The sequence below is a fragment of the Lineus longissimus genome, chromosome 19 (assembly GCF_910592395.1).
Source record: "Lineus longissimus chromosome 19, tnLinLong1.2, whole genome shotgun sequence".
Lineage (NCBI taxonomy): Eukaryota > Metazoa > Nemertea > Pilidiophora > Heteronemertea > Lineidae > Lineus > Lineus longissimus.
Genome location: NC_088326.1, coordinates 4,832,335 through 4,850,524, shown reverse-complemented (window position 1 = coordinate 4,850,524; position 18,190 = coordinate 4,832,335). Strand labels below are relative to the sequence as shown.

General features: G+C 42.0%; 1 protein-coding gene across 1 annotated transcript; it reads right to left on the bottom strand.

Annotated features, from left to right (window-relative positions):
- Positions 1-16,816: 16,816 nt before the first annotated feature.
- On the bottom strand, positions 16,817-17,899 carry LOC135503424 (uncharacterized). Its single transcript, XM_064797000.1, has one exon. It carries the CDS (start codon positions 17,897-17,899, stop codon positions 16,817-16,819), a length of 1,083 nt encoding a protein of 360 aa, XP_064653070.1.
- Positions 17,900-18,190: the final 291 nt, after the last annotated feature.

The window sequence follows — 18,190 nt, the reverse complement described above, 5'->3', positions numbered from 1 at the left end:
GAAACTTTATATCTTATGTAAGAACTGAATTGGTAACAAAATACTTGTATTCACTTGACACGCCAACATGTTAATCTGAAGCTCACAGGTATCCGAACGCTTGTTTTTTCTGGAACGATTTTGTTTGCCGACTCCCTGGTGCTGCCAGTACCAAAACCAAAATTATTATTATTATTTTTATGACGAGGGCTAATAAAGGTCAAAGGACTACTACATAGCTGGACACCACCACGGTCAGCCGTTGCGGCGAAATTTTAAACGCGCGTAGCTAACTCGGGCGCCAAAACTTCAGGTAAGATGAACAACCAAAGTGATACAGGAATAAATTATATTGTAGCTTCCTTTTTCAAAGCATTAACCAATCTTTTGCTGGTGGTGAATAATTTTCATGGTGCATTTTCATTTCCCCTCATCAATTCGGGCAAAGACAACTGTACAAAAACGCCTTTCCTCATGCTACGTGGAAGAATGTCTGATCACCACACTATTCATTGCATGGCCTTTCCATGTCGTCTCGGGGACTTTTATTGCAAGTCACGTCAAAAATAAGCTCTGAGAAAAAGTAATGAAATCATGATCAACTGCGAAAAACGGCGGTTCTGATTACTTATAACACGCCCGTACATGTGTTGTATGGTTATTCAAAAAAAGATAAGCTCACTGAAACTCTAGCGCTTTTGTTCAATATTTGTTGTAGCTATTCAACGCTGTTGTACTATACTACTATAGAGTGTTTCTTGTAAGATGTATTAAACCTGCAGGAGGGGGGGGGGGCATAAATGCTTAAACGGCAATTGCCGATGGAGCACAGTGCCGACGCAATAGAAAAAACATATAGGTCTCCTTTACCGTTAAGACAACAACCAAGGGACCGTCCATCAAGTACGTACGCACTGAAGGGGAGGGGTCCACCGCAGCTGAAAGTACATATTGCGTACGGGGAATCAAAGTCTGCGCACGTACTACCCACGTCGTGTAAATAGTGTAGCTGATCGGACTCCGACACCACCTGGTAAGTTTCCCACCAATGGCGTGCCAGGTATCTAAACCGAAAATTGTTTCATAATGTTTTGCGTATGCTTACGGGGAGGGGTGGGGATGGGTGAGGCCAGTGCTTATTGGGTGCGTTCAAGGGGGGGGGGGTACGAAAATCCGGGTTTTAGTGTTACTCTAAGGACGGTCCCCAATGAAACTGCGAGTTGTATTGTATACATGACCTGACCAGACACAGGAGATCCTGCGTTGACATCGCGTCATGTAAACACGAACGCATTGTCAATACCATAGCATGCCCAGGGGTTTAGTGCTTAATTGTAATCATATCTGCCTATCTGGTATATATGTTACACAAAACAATGCATGCAGTAATATTTACAACTTGTATACCATTAGCCTCATAGCATAATTGCCTAACTCATATTTGAAGGTTTTGAGAAAAATTAAAGAAAATTATTATTTAGAAAACGCTTAGGAAATTTATATTCAAACTTTAACAATAACTTATAACAGATGTCTCAAAAAAATTTTAAACCAAGAACATAAGTAAACAATGCTTGAATAACACAGAATAGTGACATAGACAGTTAATTTTCACATTTTGGCCAAAATATGACTTAGGCAATTATGCTATGAGGCTAACGAATCTAGGTAATAAAGGTACAGGAAAAAAGGTACAGGAAAAAAGGTACGGAAAAAAAGGTACAGGAAATAAAGGTACAGGAAATAAAAGTACTGGAAATAAAGGTACCGGATAAAAAGGTACTGGAAAAATAGGTACAGAAAATGGCATGAATAGGTAAAAAAAAGGTACACAATACGCAGATATGGTGGAAATAAGTGAAATTTGCACCCTGACTTAGGCATAGGACTAAAAAACACTGTGTTTCTCTATTTATTCAGGACGGCTATACACCGACAGAAATATATTGTCGGATGTGTTAAAGTTATCATCTTGAAATATTTACCAAGAAATCCACGTCGAGTGCCATAGAACAGGAATTATTCGCCGTTTAATCAGCCTGAGTTTTCAAATTTGTTATTGTCGTATGCTAGCGCTGTGGTAACCTGAGTGGACAGTGACATATTGGCCGAATCCCCACACCCTTCAAGCAGACAGTAACCGGATATGTTGTCACAAAAAAGTCTAGTCCTGACGTCATCACCTGGCGCCAGGCTAGGGCGTTAGGCAAAAAAACAAGACACAGATCTATGAAGAGTTGTTACGTCCGGGAAATGTTGCCGCGGAAGAATTGCATTGTAGCCCATTTTTGCTCGGGATAAAACGGAAGTCTATGTGGTTACATGCATACTCTGTTACTTCTGTATGATATACATGATACATCCATACATTCTTGCATTGGTCTGTACAGAAAAGCCTAGTACAAGGTGCACATGCAATGAGATGTAGGTACTTTGTTGGCCTGCCCTAGGCTATAGGCCATACATTAAATTTTACATTTATATAAGTTAATCGCACTTTCTGTGAGAAGCAAAACCGAAGACAACGACTATGCAAGGCTGACATGACACGCACGCGCGGCCTGTTGTTAGTTTACTGACACAGACTGATGAATAGATAGATTCCGAGCCTCAACCAACACCAATATATACGCCAAGTGGTTACTACAACTCCTAAAAGGACAACTTAAGTACAATATGACGGCAGCTACATAGTTCACAGACTCCATTCAAATCCTATCGGAATGATATATCATAGACGACTAGAAAATACCAAGATTGTCGATGCAGTCATCACAAATTTGTCGGGGGTATTTGATTTGACATAGGCCTACCCAAAAATAATCGCCAACACACGGCTTCATCCTCAAAATCAACGACATGCTCATAAGCAAGTTGCAGGTCTCCTCCAAAACGCATTTGAGTGCAGACAGGACGGTTTCCGATGATATAAATGATATATAAAAAAGGCTAAATTTTCTGGCGCAGCTATGCATTTCCGGAAACATCATGATTGTGAGAGCTTTTGTTTCGATAAATCTTACCTGCATGTATCCCTTATAAAATTTGCACGCAAGTTCAAACAATTTTTTTAAATGTGTTTGACATCTTAGGATTATTCCAAGTGTTTTGCGTAACATGGTCCAATTGATAGCGGGTAGATGGCAAGGAATAGTCCTAAGTGGAGCATTTTCAGAATGACGTGTGTGACTAACGATTCAGGTTCTGAAATTAACGACCCTAGGGCCTATTGTCCACATCAAAGTTCATCAGGCCGAGTCTAGCTTTCTGATCTGCACCGGACTCATAAACAGGAAATGTAAAGGTCACTTTTAAAATCACCCGAGAAAACGTAAAATATAGACATATAATCCTCTTTCAGCTTTGCAAAGGAAAAAAGCTGTCTCATGATTCAGGGGTCCGTAAGTCAAGTTGGAACAGCGCGATTATGATTCGAAGCAGCAATAAATTAATGATTCTCTGAATACTTCGCGCAAATCTTTTCTATACTTCGCACCGCCCCCTATACAGTACATATAAACATTAATTGTATAGTTAAAAAAACAACAGATTTACTACAACGAAGACCTGGACGAAACTTCAGGTTCCAATAGACATCATCCACTTTGTAAATCTCCCCGATAGCTGGTAGATCCATCATCATATAGTACAGTCGATAAGTGTAAGCATGCGTGTTAGGTGTTGTTTCCCCTGACCTTGACCTTCTATGATAGTTCCACTAATCTTTGCCCGCTGCGCCGATGCCTTTTTAACCGTGACAATAATGATTAGATAAGCCCCGATTATGACGACGAACGGGCCGAAAGTTGTCATAAACATTTGTGCCAATGAGGCAACAATCTCGATTGGTGGGTATTCTGGGTCTTGGATGATGAGAACTTCCGTGCCTTAGAAAAATATAACGGTATTTTTTTCGTAAACGAAAACAAGCCCACGTAGACTATACTTAAACTTTACTAAAACGAATACTCAGACTTCCATTGGGTTTTCTGGCTTATCGCTCATGCACATGTGAGAGACTGCATCGGGCCGGCTGATTCAGGAGTTGATACTGTGCAATTATGAGTGCAGCACGAGTTGTGATTTGGTTTGTGACATCCATTCGCAACGCCTACGTACAAACATTTTGATAGAAGCAAAATACGAAGGGATAAGGCAAACGATTGTCCGAGGGAACATCCCGGCGAATAGGTCATGCACTGACATGTTGGAGCAAAACCACTGGCCGCGATATAGCTTTCGGACCGATTTCCAAGAATGGTCCGATTTCATGATGGGGAGAGACAGGCATTCATTCACAACCTGAAGTGTGGCACAGACACATAGAGCTTATTAAAAGGTTAGGTTGTGGTAAATACATGGCTGGGATGGATCAACGTGAGATTATTCCCAAGCTGTGGTTGATTCTTAATCTACAGAGTTAGGCCATCACAGAAATATACTTTTTGATAATATATTTTAGAAAACATGGTCTTACTGGTCAGTTTAGAACTTTTGTTTCGATAGACCATATCAATGTGCGAGTGACGATTTGACGGATATGCTGTACGGAAATTCCTTTTTTCTCAGGCGATCGGTTTCTTAAACTTTATTATGATATTGCCAAAGGGTTCTTTTTGACACATATAAGATTTGTGCGGATTGATTGGTCCTAGGTGTAATTTCTTTAACAAAACTTATTAACAACAATGTACACTTAATGTGCACTGTGTAAATGAGGGCTCTGGCCATGTAACGTGCATATGCGTGCATATAATGTGCATATAACGTGCATGTAACTCTGGCCATATAACCATGTAACGTGCATATCGCGATTTCAGTTATGTTTTCCGGTCTTCTTGAAGTGCCCGTTGCTTTCTTTAGCGTATTGTTAATGGTAGTCGATATAACTTATCGCATAAAAACTTGAATAAGACATGTCAGCAAATCACTGTCCGCTTTGGTTACCAAAGCGGCCAGCAGACGACCACAAAAAAATGACATTTTCAACCGCGAATATTTCATGTTCTATATGGCACTCGACCAAGATTTGCTGGTTGGCATTTCTGATTAAGCTGAACAGGAAATATTCGCCGTGCTTTCAATTCATTTGCTGTCGTGGTAACCACAGCGGACAGTGATTTGCTGACACTGTCCAAATCCCCACACTGGAAAGGCCATGCAAGGAATAATGTGATGATCAGACATTATTCCATTAGCATAACGAAAGGCGCTTTTGTACAGCTTTGTATAAGCAGGTATTTGGTGGGCATTTTGTCCATGTTCGTTTGTGGTGAAAACGAGGTTAAAGATTAGGGACTCGTTAGAACGTAATTTGATTGATGAACTGAAATGCAAAAGTAAGTTGGAGTTGTATTCTTCTCTTAAAGTCAATTTCAGAAGAGAACGGTATTCAGATTTTGTGGTTAACGCTAACTTTAGGAGTCATTTCAAAGGTTCGTGTATCAGATCATAACTGTCATACTGAGTCTTGGAGAAATAAAAATATCCCTAGGGAAAACGGGTATGTTCATTGTGTACCTCAGGTGAGGTAGGGTCGGAGTTTCATGCAAAATGGAATGTGTCAGGCATGATATGAAAGAATTTCGGGCAAAGCTCTGGAGGAATTGAAATCAATTGATTTTTTTTCGGGGGGGTTGGCATGCAGGAAGCAGATCTTTACATACTGGTTACTGGGTCATGACGTGAGTATGAGTCATATACTAAGGGCCTTTCTGTCGAAAATTGTGAAATTAATAAAGTTGTGTCAAAAAACAACCTGCTGTTTTCAGTCGTGACTGACGAGTGTCACGACTCAGAGTGAACTCTGTGTCAAAAAAAGAACCCGCTGCTGTCGAGTGTCACAACTCAGAGTTTTCATTAGGCAACATTTTGTCAATGAAGGGTTAAGGTACATGTAGATGTAGGAGAGAAAAACAACGGAGGTCCCATACGCACCAAAGGTAAGAAATTTCAGCATTTTTATCACTTCTCAAGTTCGCCCCTATACATCATTGTACTAGGCAAGGTACCGGAGGGGAGGGCCTTTCGCTTCTTCGAGACCTCTTTGGATTTTTGGTCCCTCTTCTCCCAGAACCCCTTTACAATGATTTGACTCCATACCGATACTTGATTCAGCAACCCTTTCTTTTTAGGTTACATTACTGTACAGTATACATGTACGCCGTGGCTTCAGGGCTCTTTCTCGCAGAGATGAGCGTTGATCGTCTGATCGCGGTGAGGTTTCCGATGGCTGCCACAAGACTCTGCACCAAATCAAGGGCCATCAAGACGGTCATCATCACGATGGTTATATCGATAATATTCAATCTCCAAGTTCCATTTGTGATGGTGTATGTCAAGAATCCAGTGATAGGTATGTATGAGTGAGATGGTGAAACTTCGTCGAGGGTCGTCCTACTCCCTGAGATCAGAGAGCACACCTACCTTGGTAGAGCCGCGCACCAGGTGTAAGGCATTTGGGGGCCGGTGTTTCTATAAATCAGCTCCAGAATGCGGCTAAGATTCCTAAAGTAATTCTTCTAATTGGGGCGCAATACTAGTTAACTTTAGATCGATTGAGAAAGTCCCTCAATACTCCGATGCATCAACAGTTCGATAGGGCCAGTCTCTGTGCTTGCATTGGCTGCCATTAAAACCGTCCGGGTTATATCAGTACCAAAATAGTAACTCAGGCAGAGAGCAGTAATACGCAGGCCCTAGGTAATGGACGAGTCTCGACTCTGCACTGGTACGGTGTGAATTCAAGATTCTCCTATATATATATATCATTTCCCCCAGTAACAATAACGAAATACTGGTCAGTTTCACTGGTAATGTTACTTATTTCCCAGTTGGTGCAATATGTACTACATGATGTGTAGTTGTTTTTATTGATAATTTTTTAGAGTATGCGGTAAAAATGTCTGGCAGGTTTATCAAGGAGATGGTGATAGTTTCGATAACATGGTGCGAGTGTAGAAGTTTAAAAAGTTAAGCCCGCCTCTCGATCACATGACAAGTTAAGAGAGTCAAATATTTTGAAATGACGTGGATATGGATTCACATCCTATGCCATGTCTTATTAAAGTTTTCATGCAAAATGTTATATCAACTGCCACTAACAGCACGCTAAAGAAATCAATGGACACTTGAAGAACACTTGAAAACATCACTGAAATCGCGATATGCACGTTACATGGTTATCATTGTTTATCCACTCTGGCCAGAGCCCTCTATCAATCATCGTGTACATTAAGTAAAGTTTAAGTAAAGTCTACGTGGCCTTGTTTTTGTTTACGAAAAAATTACCATTATATTTCTCAGGCACCGAAATTCTCATCATCCAAGTCCAAGAATACCCACAAATCGAGATTGTTGCCTCATTGGCACAAATGTTTATGGCAACTTTCGGCCCGTTCGTCGTCATAATCGGGGCAAATCTAGTCATTATTGCCACGGTTAAAAAGGCATCGGCGCAGCGGGCAAAGATGAGCGGAACTATCAGAGAGGATCAAGGTCAGGGGAAACTGAAGGAACAGCAACACCTAACGCGCATGCTCATATTTGTTAGCCTGGCATATTGCGTGACGTCACTTCCATTTCGACTGCACCATGTGTTGATGGATCTGCCAGCTATCGGGGAGATTTACAAAATGGATGAAGTCTATTGGAACCTGCGGTATCGCGTCGAGGTCTTCGTTGTAGTAAATCTGTGGTTTTTCAATTATGCAATTAATTTTTATATGTACTGTATAGGGGGCGGTGCGAAATACCGAAAAGGTTTGCGCGATGTATTAAGAGAATCATTCCATTGTTGCTTCAAATCATAATCGTGTTGTTCCACCTTGACTTACGGACCCCTGAATCATGAGACATTTTTTTCCCCTGCGGCAAGCAAAGCTGAAAGAGGATTTCGCACGAACAATGTTTCGGCTTATATTTTACGTTTTCTCGGGAGGTGAAAATTGACCTTCTCATTTCCTTTTGATAAGTCCGGTGCAGGTCAGAAAGCTAGTCTGGGCCTAATAGGTCTGTCTCATTATAGAACGTTAGGGACAGACGGGAACCTATGAAGTACCTAATTCAACGTACCATGCTTGTTAACTTTGATGCTATTGGTTACACGAACATTACCACCAGGGCTGCGCTGCTGTGATGAATACATATGTAAGGTCCTTCTTCTGATTGGTGGTCACCAAAGCACATTAGGAACGCCCACCTATACATACAATAGCTTTTTGACAACGTGCGTTGGTTAACTGACAATGAAGGGAAATCGATGTTACCGATGTTACCGAATAGGCCTTGTTATAGACAAGCGGTCAATTATTGATAAAAGCCTGGTTGGCTCGTATTAACCAAATTGAGTGTCTTTTTTATCTAAGTAGTTACTATGCAAAAGAAAGCGGTTCATTGTTGGACTGTGGCTGAGTAACAGTAACAAGTTATGACTATGATAAGGTGGGGATCCTCAGTCTTTGGGATCTCGATTGCGTGTATCGTTCCATCTATCGCCCCAACAGCATCTGGAATAGTATCCCAGTTGCCCCGCAGTTGTTCCCACTCTTCATCGGTCGGCCATGTTATACCGTCTTGAAAATAAGTCCACAAAACATCTGTCATAAAATAAAGTTCCCTGCAAACAGATTGCTTGCTGATATCAAACATTGCACTCATCGCAACAATGTCTGGATATTTCTTGATCCAATATAAAAAAAGTAGTAAACGGTTCTCCACCGACAGCAAATGATCTCGGTACCGTCCTGGCCTGTTTTCCAGAAGGGGCGTAATGTCCTCTACGAGGTGCTGGAAAGAGGCCACTGTCTCACCTGATAGATACCAAAAGTCCATCTGGTGGTTTCTAATCCTGGTAAAGACGTCGTTACCACCGTATGGACCATTTGGTTGATTGGTGAGAACTTCATCAAGTCTTGGAGGCAACGGAGGCGGACGCACTTCTAAATTATGAAATGCTGGTGTAAGCAAAACTGGTGGCGGTGGTATGGGCGGCGGAGCAGCGAACAAAAACATCCTAATTCTCTCCATGGTGAAAGTAGCGTGAGGCCAAGCGACTGCTGGCCAACACAAACCATGGCAATTAAATGTTATCAATAATCAATTCAATTTCGGACAAAGGAATGATATTTTATTGACCATTTTCAATGCGTGTCTAATCATGTCACCACAGGGATAAGGCTAGACGCATAATAAAGGAAAATTACATGAACCTTCCCATATGGGCGGTCTATTGCCATTGAATGCAATTATTCAGTGCAAAGATCATTGTTATATGGCCGGCCTCCATTCAGAACTTGGAACGCAAACGTGCTCCACGTGACATGTGAAGGCATATTAGATTAATCCTACTACGCGTCCATGGACGTTGATTTTGGTTCCCGTCCGTCCCTTACGTTCTGTTATGAGACAGACCTAATGAACATGAATGTGAACAATAGGCCAGGCCTGCCACAGGGTTCCATTCAGAAACTCGCGCATGACTTCATGATGCATCAACCTGCTCAGTTAATCTTTCAGCCTGACGAACATGTGGACAACAGGGCCTGCAACAGGGTTCCATTCAGAAACTCGCGGGTGACTTGGTGATGCATCAATTGCTCTGGTACCGACTGAGGAGCGGTAAGGGTATTATAATAGAGAGGTTTCCAGCCATCACATTTAGCTGGCCGACTACGTTTAGGTCATCAGTTTTTGTGGTCTAGTGACGTATACACAGATTATTTCGAGAAGACCTATCTGGAACCACATAGATAAAGGTGAGCGTCAGACGAGTAGAAAAACAGCGTGATTCTATCAATAATGCGATGATCCATGATTAATCGGTCACATAGATTATAATTCAAATGAATTATTGATTTCCATGTTCATTTCATGTGCGGCATTATTTGGTCCTTTGGTGTAAAATTTGGCTTTTGAATGTACGCATGTAACCGTTCAAAATGCCTCGTTTCTTTACAAAGAAAGGCGGGTGCAAAACGTGTTTCGAAGTCACACGGTTTGGTGAACGATGACTATCAGGTAATCAGTTTATGCTGTGCTGTGACGTATTACACCCAGTACTATAAGTTGACGGGTTTAGATCCATAGCAAACGACCAGTAGAGAGCTGGATACACACAACATAGAAACGGTTAGTAAACATGGTACAAATTGCTTGAATAAATTTACCAAATCAAATGTATTGCATACATTTATTTATTTGGGCATGTAGGCCTAACATTTCATGCACTGGGAATGATGTGGATGTTGTAGACCTACTAGTATTTCGCTTTTGAAATGCCGAGACAAGCAGAGGAGCCATGTGTAGGCCAGGAGTGGTTGAACACAGGCAAAGGGTTCCACATAGGATCTATAAAAAGCCTATGTAGGATTCTATGAAAATTCATTATACACAGTGTGTCCCAGAAAGTTTTCGCTCATTCTTGTCAAGGAATGAGGGACACACTTTATGCGACGCCCTATAAAGGCGGGGCCAACGAAAATGGTTACTAGGATTTCCATATAAATGTTTGGAAAGAAAAATATTATTTTTGGGGTACTAAAATAATTGTGATTATATTTCAGAGAATGGACGCTGGCGAAGGAACATCGGCCGCAAAAGCCAAGCCGATTCGCTTTTATCCAGCCCTGGATATTTTTCTGTTGAGAGAGATGGTTGCCTGTTGGCTGGGATACTCTACATAAAAATGTAAACGCAGCCTTGCAGCAAACAAACCTTAACCATTATGTAACCCTCTGAGCATGCAAAGACAGGGTTCGAACCTTACAAGAGGCACATAGAAAGGAATGAATTCCCTGAGGGCGTAAGTATGTTTCTAATTTGCATCCTTGCCATGTTTGTAAAGTGATTTTTAATGTAAAAGATAATTTTAACATTCAGTTTTGCTCCAAACAAATATTGAAAAGTCTTGGGGTCTGTTTACAAATTTCTATGGTGCCACAGAAAGTTTCTTCCTTGCTCCTGGTATAAACAAATTCTGGGACACTCTGTTTACAATTTATATTGAAATACAATAATTTTTATGGGGAAGTTTTGCTTGTGTAAAGCACTTCATTCTGTACAGTCGTTTTTCTTTCAGGTCCGGAACTGATGAGGAGTTCAATGAGAGAACCCAGCTTCTGACCGAGCTGGCCGAGCTAGTTGATGAAGAAAAGTCCAAAAAGGCGGCAGACAAGACTGATGCTGATATGAAAGACAAGCAGGGCAAAGACATTCGCAAGGCTGCTATGGAAACACTTGTTCAGACAAGAAAGAAAAACGACGATGATGAACAACAAGGTTAGTTAGACACAGATTCAGGGCTAAATTTTACTCCACAGGTTGCAAAACGTTACTGGTTTTATGTGGAAACCTTTGACTGCATGGGAGTAGGTGTGATTTAAATTGTAGTCATAGGAATGAAGGTCCTAGGAACAATAGTAATGGTATAGATCAGGAATTTTTGTTCCTGCATCTATGCTACAACAATATAGTAACCCACAATAATTTAATTATGGTAATTTTGTTTTCAGATGAACATGCTACCCCACCACCACCAAAAAAACGGCGTGCTGATACATCCGCAGATTACGTGCAGTACCTTAAAGAAAAATTGGAATTGGACAAAGAACGGTTCAATGTCGAACGCATGGAAAGGGAGGCAAGGGTCGAGAAAGACAAACAAATGATGGAATTGATGATTTCTTTTGCAAAGAAATCATAAGGTGTTAAAAAAGTATACCCCCCCCCCCAGCTCTCTTATGGAGTGAGTTTCACTCCATATTGGGTCCCGGGAAGGCCCACTCCATGAAATGGTCCTTCCCGGGACCCAATATGGAGTGAAACTCACTCCATGAGATTTAGAGAGATGCTCTATTGTATAATAATCCTGGCTCATCACTCTAAAAACGAAAGAATCGTATTTGTGTCTAAAGAGTTGTTTTAACTCCCAAAGAGCGTGTGTGGTCAGTGTTCTTTGAAAGAGCACTAACCACACAAGCTGTTAAAACAACTATTTAGATGAAAATGCAACTCTTTAGTTTTTTGATCCAAAGTACAAAATATAACTTGCCATTGTCATTTCGAATGTACATGTACATGTATGTTACATAAGGCCTATATATTTTGGCAATAAACCAGTCATTGTTCAGACCTTTGTGTTGGACTTTGTTTTCAAACATTTCAGACCAGATAGTTCTCCAAGGTTGGAGGATCTAGGTGGAAGTACTGACTGGTCTGGTTACCATAGAGACATGTGCGGCAGTTTAGGAGCAGGCCACCAACCATGTAGTACTTGGCCACGGGAGACAAGAGAACCTTCAAATTCTTACGAAAGTCCAAAAATGCAAAATTTCGGACCAAGTTCCCAAATTCCCATTCCACACACTCGCACACGGAAGACATCCTAGTGTTGAATTCTTCCTCTCCAACCATTAGATTCGCCCCTCTGAATGGACTGAGAAGATACCTCCTGATCGGATACGCCGGGTCCCCATAAAGCGAAAATGGAACACCACCTCGATCGGTTCAGTGCATCTCTATACTCCATCTGTTCCATCAAGTGACTTTCACGAAGTAAGGCACAGTCGTGCCTCCGTCCTTCCATTGGACCATAGAGATGTCCTATCAAGCCACATGGTAGGACCACCAATTGAAATTTAAGCGCATGTATTCGTTTGTGGCCGTTATAACAAACACGCTGGTGGATTGTTGGCCTACAAATCGGGCGTATGGTTCCATCAACAAAACCAATGCAGTTTCGCAGTGGTGCGCCTTTCTCGTGAACTGCGTCTGCACATACCTGGAGTTGTGCAGGGTCGAACCATGGGTTGTCTAGTGTCCGCAAACGGTGCTGATGGTCGTTATATAGAAGATCAACTGTGTGGTTGATGATCATGGAGAGGGAAGATAAAGGTCGGCCAAAAAACTGTTCCAACTCACAAAGTCGATTTGGATACGCAAACCTTCTTAACACCATTCACAATGCGTCAACTCCACTGCAAGTGCAACCATTCCTCACCGTAATCTGTTCAGGGAGTCCCAGCAACACAGACAGGCGAACTACGTGTATGTCGTCCTTCCAAAAACGAAAGTTTTTCCAGCACTGGAACATAGTTTGGTCCGCCAAGTTTAATCTCGGCCACGCATGGTCATAAGTTATGCCTCTTGGTGGGTCTAAATTTTGATTGGCTAGGAGAAAATACACAAACTCGTCATCCTCATCTTCCATTGCCATTTGCATCAAGTCCATGTTGTTGGCCATCCCTCGAATCTACAAAGTATATAGGCCTAATCGTAGGCTTAGAAGAATGTATACCCTTAACCTATAGGCCTACCTAATATAGGTCTGCATGTATGTACATGTACGCCTTGTGCAGACATCTGATTGGCCAAGACTGAATGTTATTTGAGCGTTTGTGTGCCCTAAATATTCGAGCCTTAACAGGCCCAATGAAATTGACCTACCCAAATTCAATTCCCCAGGCCTACTATCCACTATTCAGAAAATCCCCAGGAGAAATCAACTAATTAGCAAAAGAGTGCTATCTGTAGACTGGCTAAGCGGACAATTTTCGAAAACACTTCCAGAAAAACGTTAGACGATTACGGTTACAGATAGCTAAATGTAGTCGGTCAGCTGAGTGTGATGGCTCGAAACCTCTCTAATATCACCAATACCGACTTCGAGCCGCATCGATTACGGATACTGTGGCTTACGCCAATGTCTTGAACATGTAAGACAACACCAGGCAAGAGGTAAGGTGAATGACGAGCCTGGCGGAATCGAACACAACCAAATCCCTAACTGTGCACACTTGTCACTTGACGACTACATATTTCACCCTCTGGCGCAAGCCTTTTGTCCCCATTTAAAAAATCCAAACAAATCGATATGTAACTGGATAAGCCATTCAACACTCAACCAGCGGTCAAGTGTATTTCGTATCGTTCAGGCCAAAGATACTTAATAGCTGAACTCAGGAATGTGACCAGATCACATTTACCAAAAGATAGTTGTGTTGTACAACACTAGATTATCCTTAGGGTAGGCCTCATCAATGCTCTTTCGCGGTGTCAAATAAACCGGTTAACTATGACACAGGCTGCCCAGGGCTGTGTAACTACATACGACTCTGGGCTGTGTGGCATACTATTTGGGATCAGACTGTTACGGTTTGTAAAAAAAGGTCTGTTAAGTGCCTTTTGCAAGATACATCTGGAAAACACGTAATCCCCATTGAAAAAATATCCGAACATGTCGACAACGAACCAGTAAACTCCAAGTGATTGACCGCTTGACTATGAGACTATTGTTTGTGCCGTCGTTATGGTCCACGCGACAATAGTGCTATAATGTTAGATGAGGCGTTAAAGCTGGCGTTTACATATTAGACAGATTCTGCTAATCCGTTTCCGAGATCAGCTCCAAAATAGCGCAGCGCCGCGTCATCATAAAATGTCGTGACGTCATCGATCCGCGCGCACTTTGTATCTATCGCGTTGCCGTGACCCGAGAAAAATCAGTTGTATCCCGTAAGTGTCAAACGGCGCAGGGTTTTCCTAAATTTCTTCTTTATGTGAATTAAAATACCTGATTTGAAGTGCTAAGTAGTTAGATAAGCATATGAAGACCATAGTGAATGGGCAGTTTGCGCAATTATTTCATGGTATTTATGATCATTTCATCCGTAAAGTGAAGTGCCGTTCACAGACCATGACAAGATCTGTGAATCGTGTACTATATTGTGCCTACATGCATGCATTACATACTAGGTACACACGGACACACAGTCCAAGAGCAAACTGTATGTTACTGGTACTCCCCCCCCCCCCCGCCCTCCATATGCGGGTCAACCATACGTGTATCTGTGTTCCAGTCGTATCAAGACCCCCCCCCCCGGCCCTAGTCATAGAATTTCCCCTGAGTGAGGTCCCAAAATATGATACATTTAAAATTTGGAACTCGGATGCGGTGCAATTGATAAAACGATCTCTAATTCATTCACTCACTGATCATGGCGACGGATGAGACGCCTGCCATCCATGACCATGACGTCCTCCCCCCCCCCCCCCCCATGTCAATGAGCAAGGACTAGCTGATGATCTGACAGCTCATAATCTACTCTGACAGCGTTGAAACTTGACTGCATGTTGAGCATGGGGCCTAGGCCTTTATTAAGCTTCTTAAACTGGGACTAGGCCTACTACCCTTTCTCCCTCCGTCTGACTCTGGTCATCGTCGGCGCTTCTTATAAATAGTTACTAGTACAAAACATGCTTTTAACCCCCATGCTGTGGATACTGGATGAGAATGAAATTTTCTCACTTGTTCTTGTATATTTTCAGAATCATGGCAACACCCAGCCCAAAATGTTTTATTCGCTTCACACCAGCAATAGACATCTTAGTTTTAAGAGAAATAGCTGCGGTAAACCCACACGACAATCCTACCAAATGGACTAAAGTTGTGGACAACAGCAATGCGGCTGTTGCCCTCCTTCGCCCTGACGCAAAGGCTTTCACAGAGAGGTCACTGAAGGAAAGACTAGCAACACTTCTAGCTGCCTATATAAAAGAAGACATGGATTCCCTTAAGAGGTAAGAAATTGATTGAAAGCATGCATGTCCAGTGAAAACGCCTCCAGTAGCTTTTTCTTTTAAATTCAGGATTAAAGACTGAAGCCCTGAATTTAAAACAGAATCTCCAAAATACGCATTTTTAAACGTTTCATTGGTGAATTGTGCTGTAAAAATTGATAGCTTTCTCATTGTCCTTGTAGATCAGGCACAGAGGAGGAGTACGATGAAAGGGAGCAGCTACTGCAGGAAATAAGGGAGTTGAAGAATGAGGCTGAGAATGTGAAAAAGGAGAAGAAGGCAGACAAGGCCGCAAAAAAGGAAAAGGAAAAGTGTCAAGGTGAAGAAATTCGTCGGAAGGCAATGGAGGGCATGACAAGTAAGTCAAATACGGCCAGTTGTTGCAACTGAGCAATGGCGTACATGAATAAATGTGAATTATGAGCTCGGTCAAATTTGAATCCAAGTGCAATACAAAATATATTTTACAAATACCTATATTTGTTGGCTTTGTCATTTCAGAAGAACTGACTCCCAAAAATAGCCTTTGAAATCCACGTTTTCCTGAATAAAAAGAAACATTGGTATCACATTTTGTTTCATTTCAGAAAATCCAACACCAACGAAGAAAGCCAAGTTTGATGTGGGTGATTATTTGGAGAGGAAGGCGGACATTGAGGAAAGGAGGCTTTCCCTTGAGGAGAAGAAACAAGAGGCTGAGAGGGATGAGAGGAGGGGTTTCATGGAGGCCCTTCTCAAATTCTGTAACAAATAGTCAGATGAAATAATAAAAGTTGATGCTATACTGTACTTGAAAACTCTTTATCTTTTTGGCTCACCCCTCATGTCCTTTGTAAACAGATGAGGACATGGTTCAGACCATTTCATCATGTACACATCTTCAATTCATATACAAGGGTTTGATTCATGAAAAAGTCCACTTTCCCATAGCAGAGCTTCTCATCTCACTTATTTCCATCTGCCTGAGTGGATGAAAAGCAACGTGGTAGGAGGCACTGCAGTGAGAGTTTGAATTACATATACATGTAAAATGCAATAACTGATCCTTGGCTACATTTGACAACAACAAATTGATAAGCCTGCCTAAAAAAATCAGTGGATATTGGGCAAAGTAAGGAGACACCCATAATTTCAAGGAACTGAAGGACCTCAAGTCAAGATTCCAATTTCATAACTGTTAAATGAAATTAGTTGGATAAAGAGGTTTCTTCAAATGAAGAGGCTCCTGTTCTTCGTACCCTCCTACTATGATGAAGTAGCCCTATTGAAGAGACAAGTAGTCTTCTAGTGGAGGTGGCTCCATACCAAAGAAGAGTCCAGTTTGGGATCCATATATGCATGTATGACAGTTCGCCAGCAGCGCCCCCACTATATACAATTTCTCAACAGGTTGAAGATAGAGTTTTAAATTTTTCTCGAAGTCAAGGAAGGCAAAATCTTTGACTATCTTGCCAAATTGCCATTCGACGCTCTCTCTCACCGAACTCATTCGTTTATTGAATCTCTTCTGGTCATCAGTCAGCACAGCTCCCCTAAATGGCCCAATCAATTGATCTCTTAGGGGATATGCAGGATCCCCATGCACACACATTGGTGTCCTGTCCTCATCGTTCATCCGGAAATCCACTTCTTCGAGGTCCTGGATCAGATTGCTCATCCTAAGCATAGCTGAGTCGTGACGCCTGCCTTCTACTGGACCAAAGAGGTTAGCAATCAACCCATTTGGTGCCACTACTGATTGAAACTTGATGCAATGATATATTTTGTGGCCACTGAAACAGGCTCGCTGATTGTATTTGGGTCGACAGATTTGTCTAGGCGTTCCATCTATGAACCCCCAACAGTTCGATAGAGGTGCTCCCTTCTCATGCACAGCGTTTGCAAATTCGTGGAGTTGGTCTCTGCCCATCCATGGTTGTTCAAGACTGGAAAACTTAGTGTGGAATCGCAAATAGATGTCTTCGAGAACAGTAGTGATGATTTCGGAAAGAACACTTTTGGGCCTTCCGAATTCCCGCTCAAGCTCAAGAAGTCGGTTGGGATAGACCAGTCTCCTCAAAAGCATGCATAAACCATCATGCCCACTCGCAATACACCCATGTTTACATTTGTAGACAGGTGGAATTACAAGCGCATCGGCGAGTTGGCTAATGTCAGCTTTAGTGAACCTGAACATAGCTTTACACTGCTCATCATTATACTTGTTGATGTTAAATCGTTCGAACTGAGGATCAAAGGTTGATTCAACAGTACATGTAATTAGAGTTTTATCTAATGCGTACAACATTAAATCGTCATCATCTGCAAGAGCTGCCAGCTCGACCAAACTAAAATCCGCCGCCATTTTCACTTTGATACAAGGCTGACATCTGTCGGTCGAATCACCAATCGCATATCACGTACCGGCGTAGCAGAACCTGAAATAGAGCGTCACGTCTCCGCGATCGGGATCGGATTAACCGCCCGGAGCCGATCTCGGAAACAGGATAGCAGAACCTGTCTATTGTGTGAAGCGGAGCATTATGAAGACATTGATAGTGACAGGTTAGGACGGAAGGAAAGGTCTTGTATTATTCTGACCTGGAAACCCACCATAACCTTATTCCACCAAACGACAACTTCGACAATTTCTTGT

Excerpts from the sequence above, each read along its gene's own strand:
- LOC135503424 (XM_064797000.1), bottom strand. The coding sequence starts at position 17,899 with ATGGCGGCGGATTTTAGTTTGGTCGAGCTGGCAGCTCTTGCAGATGAT.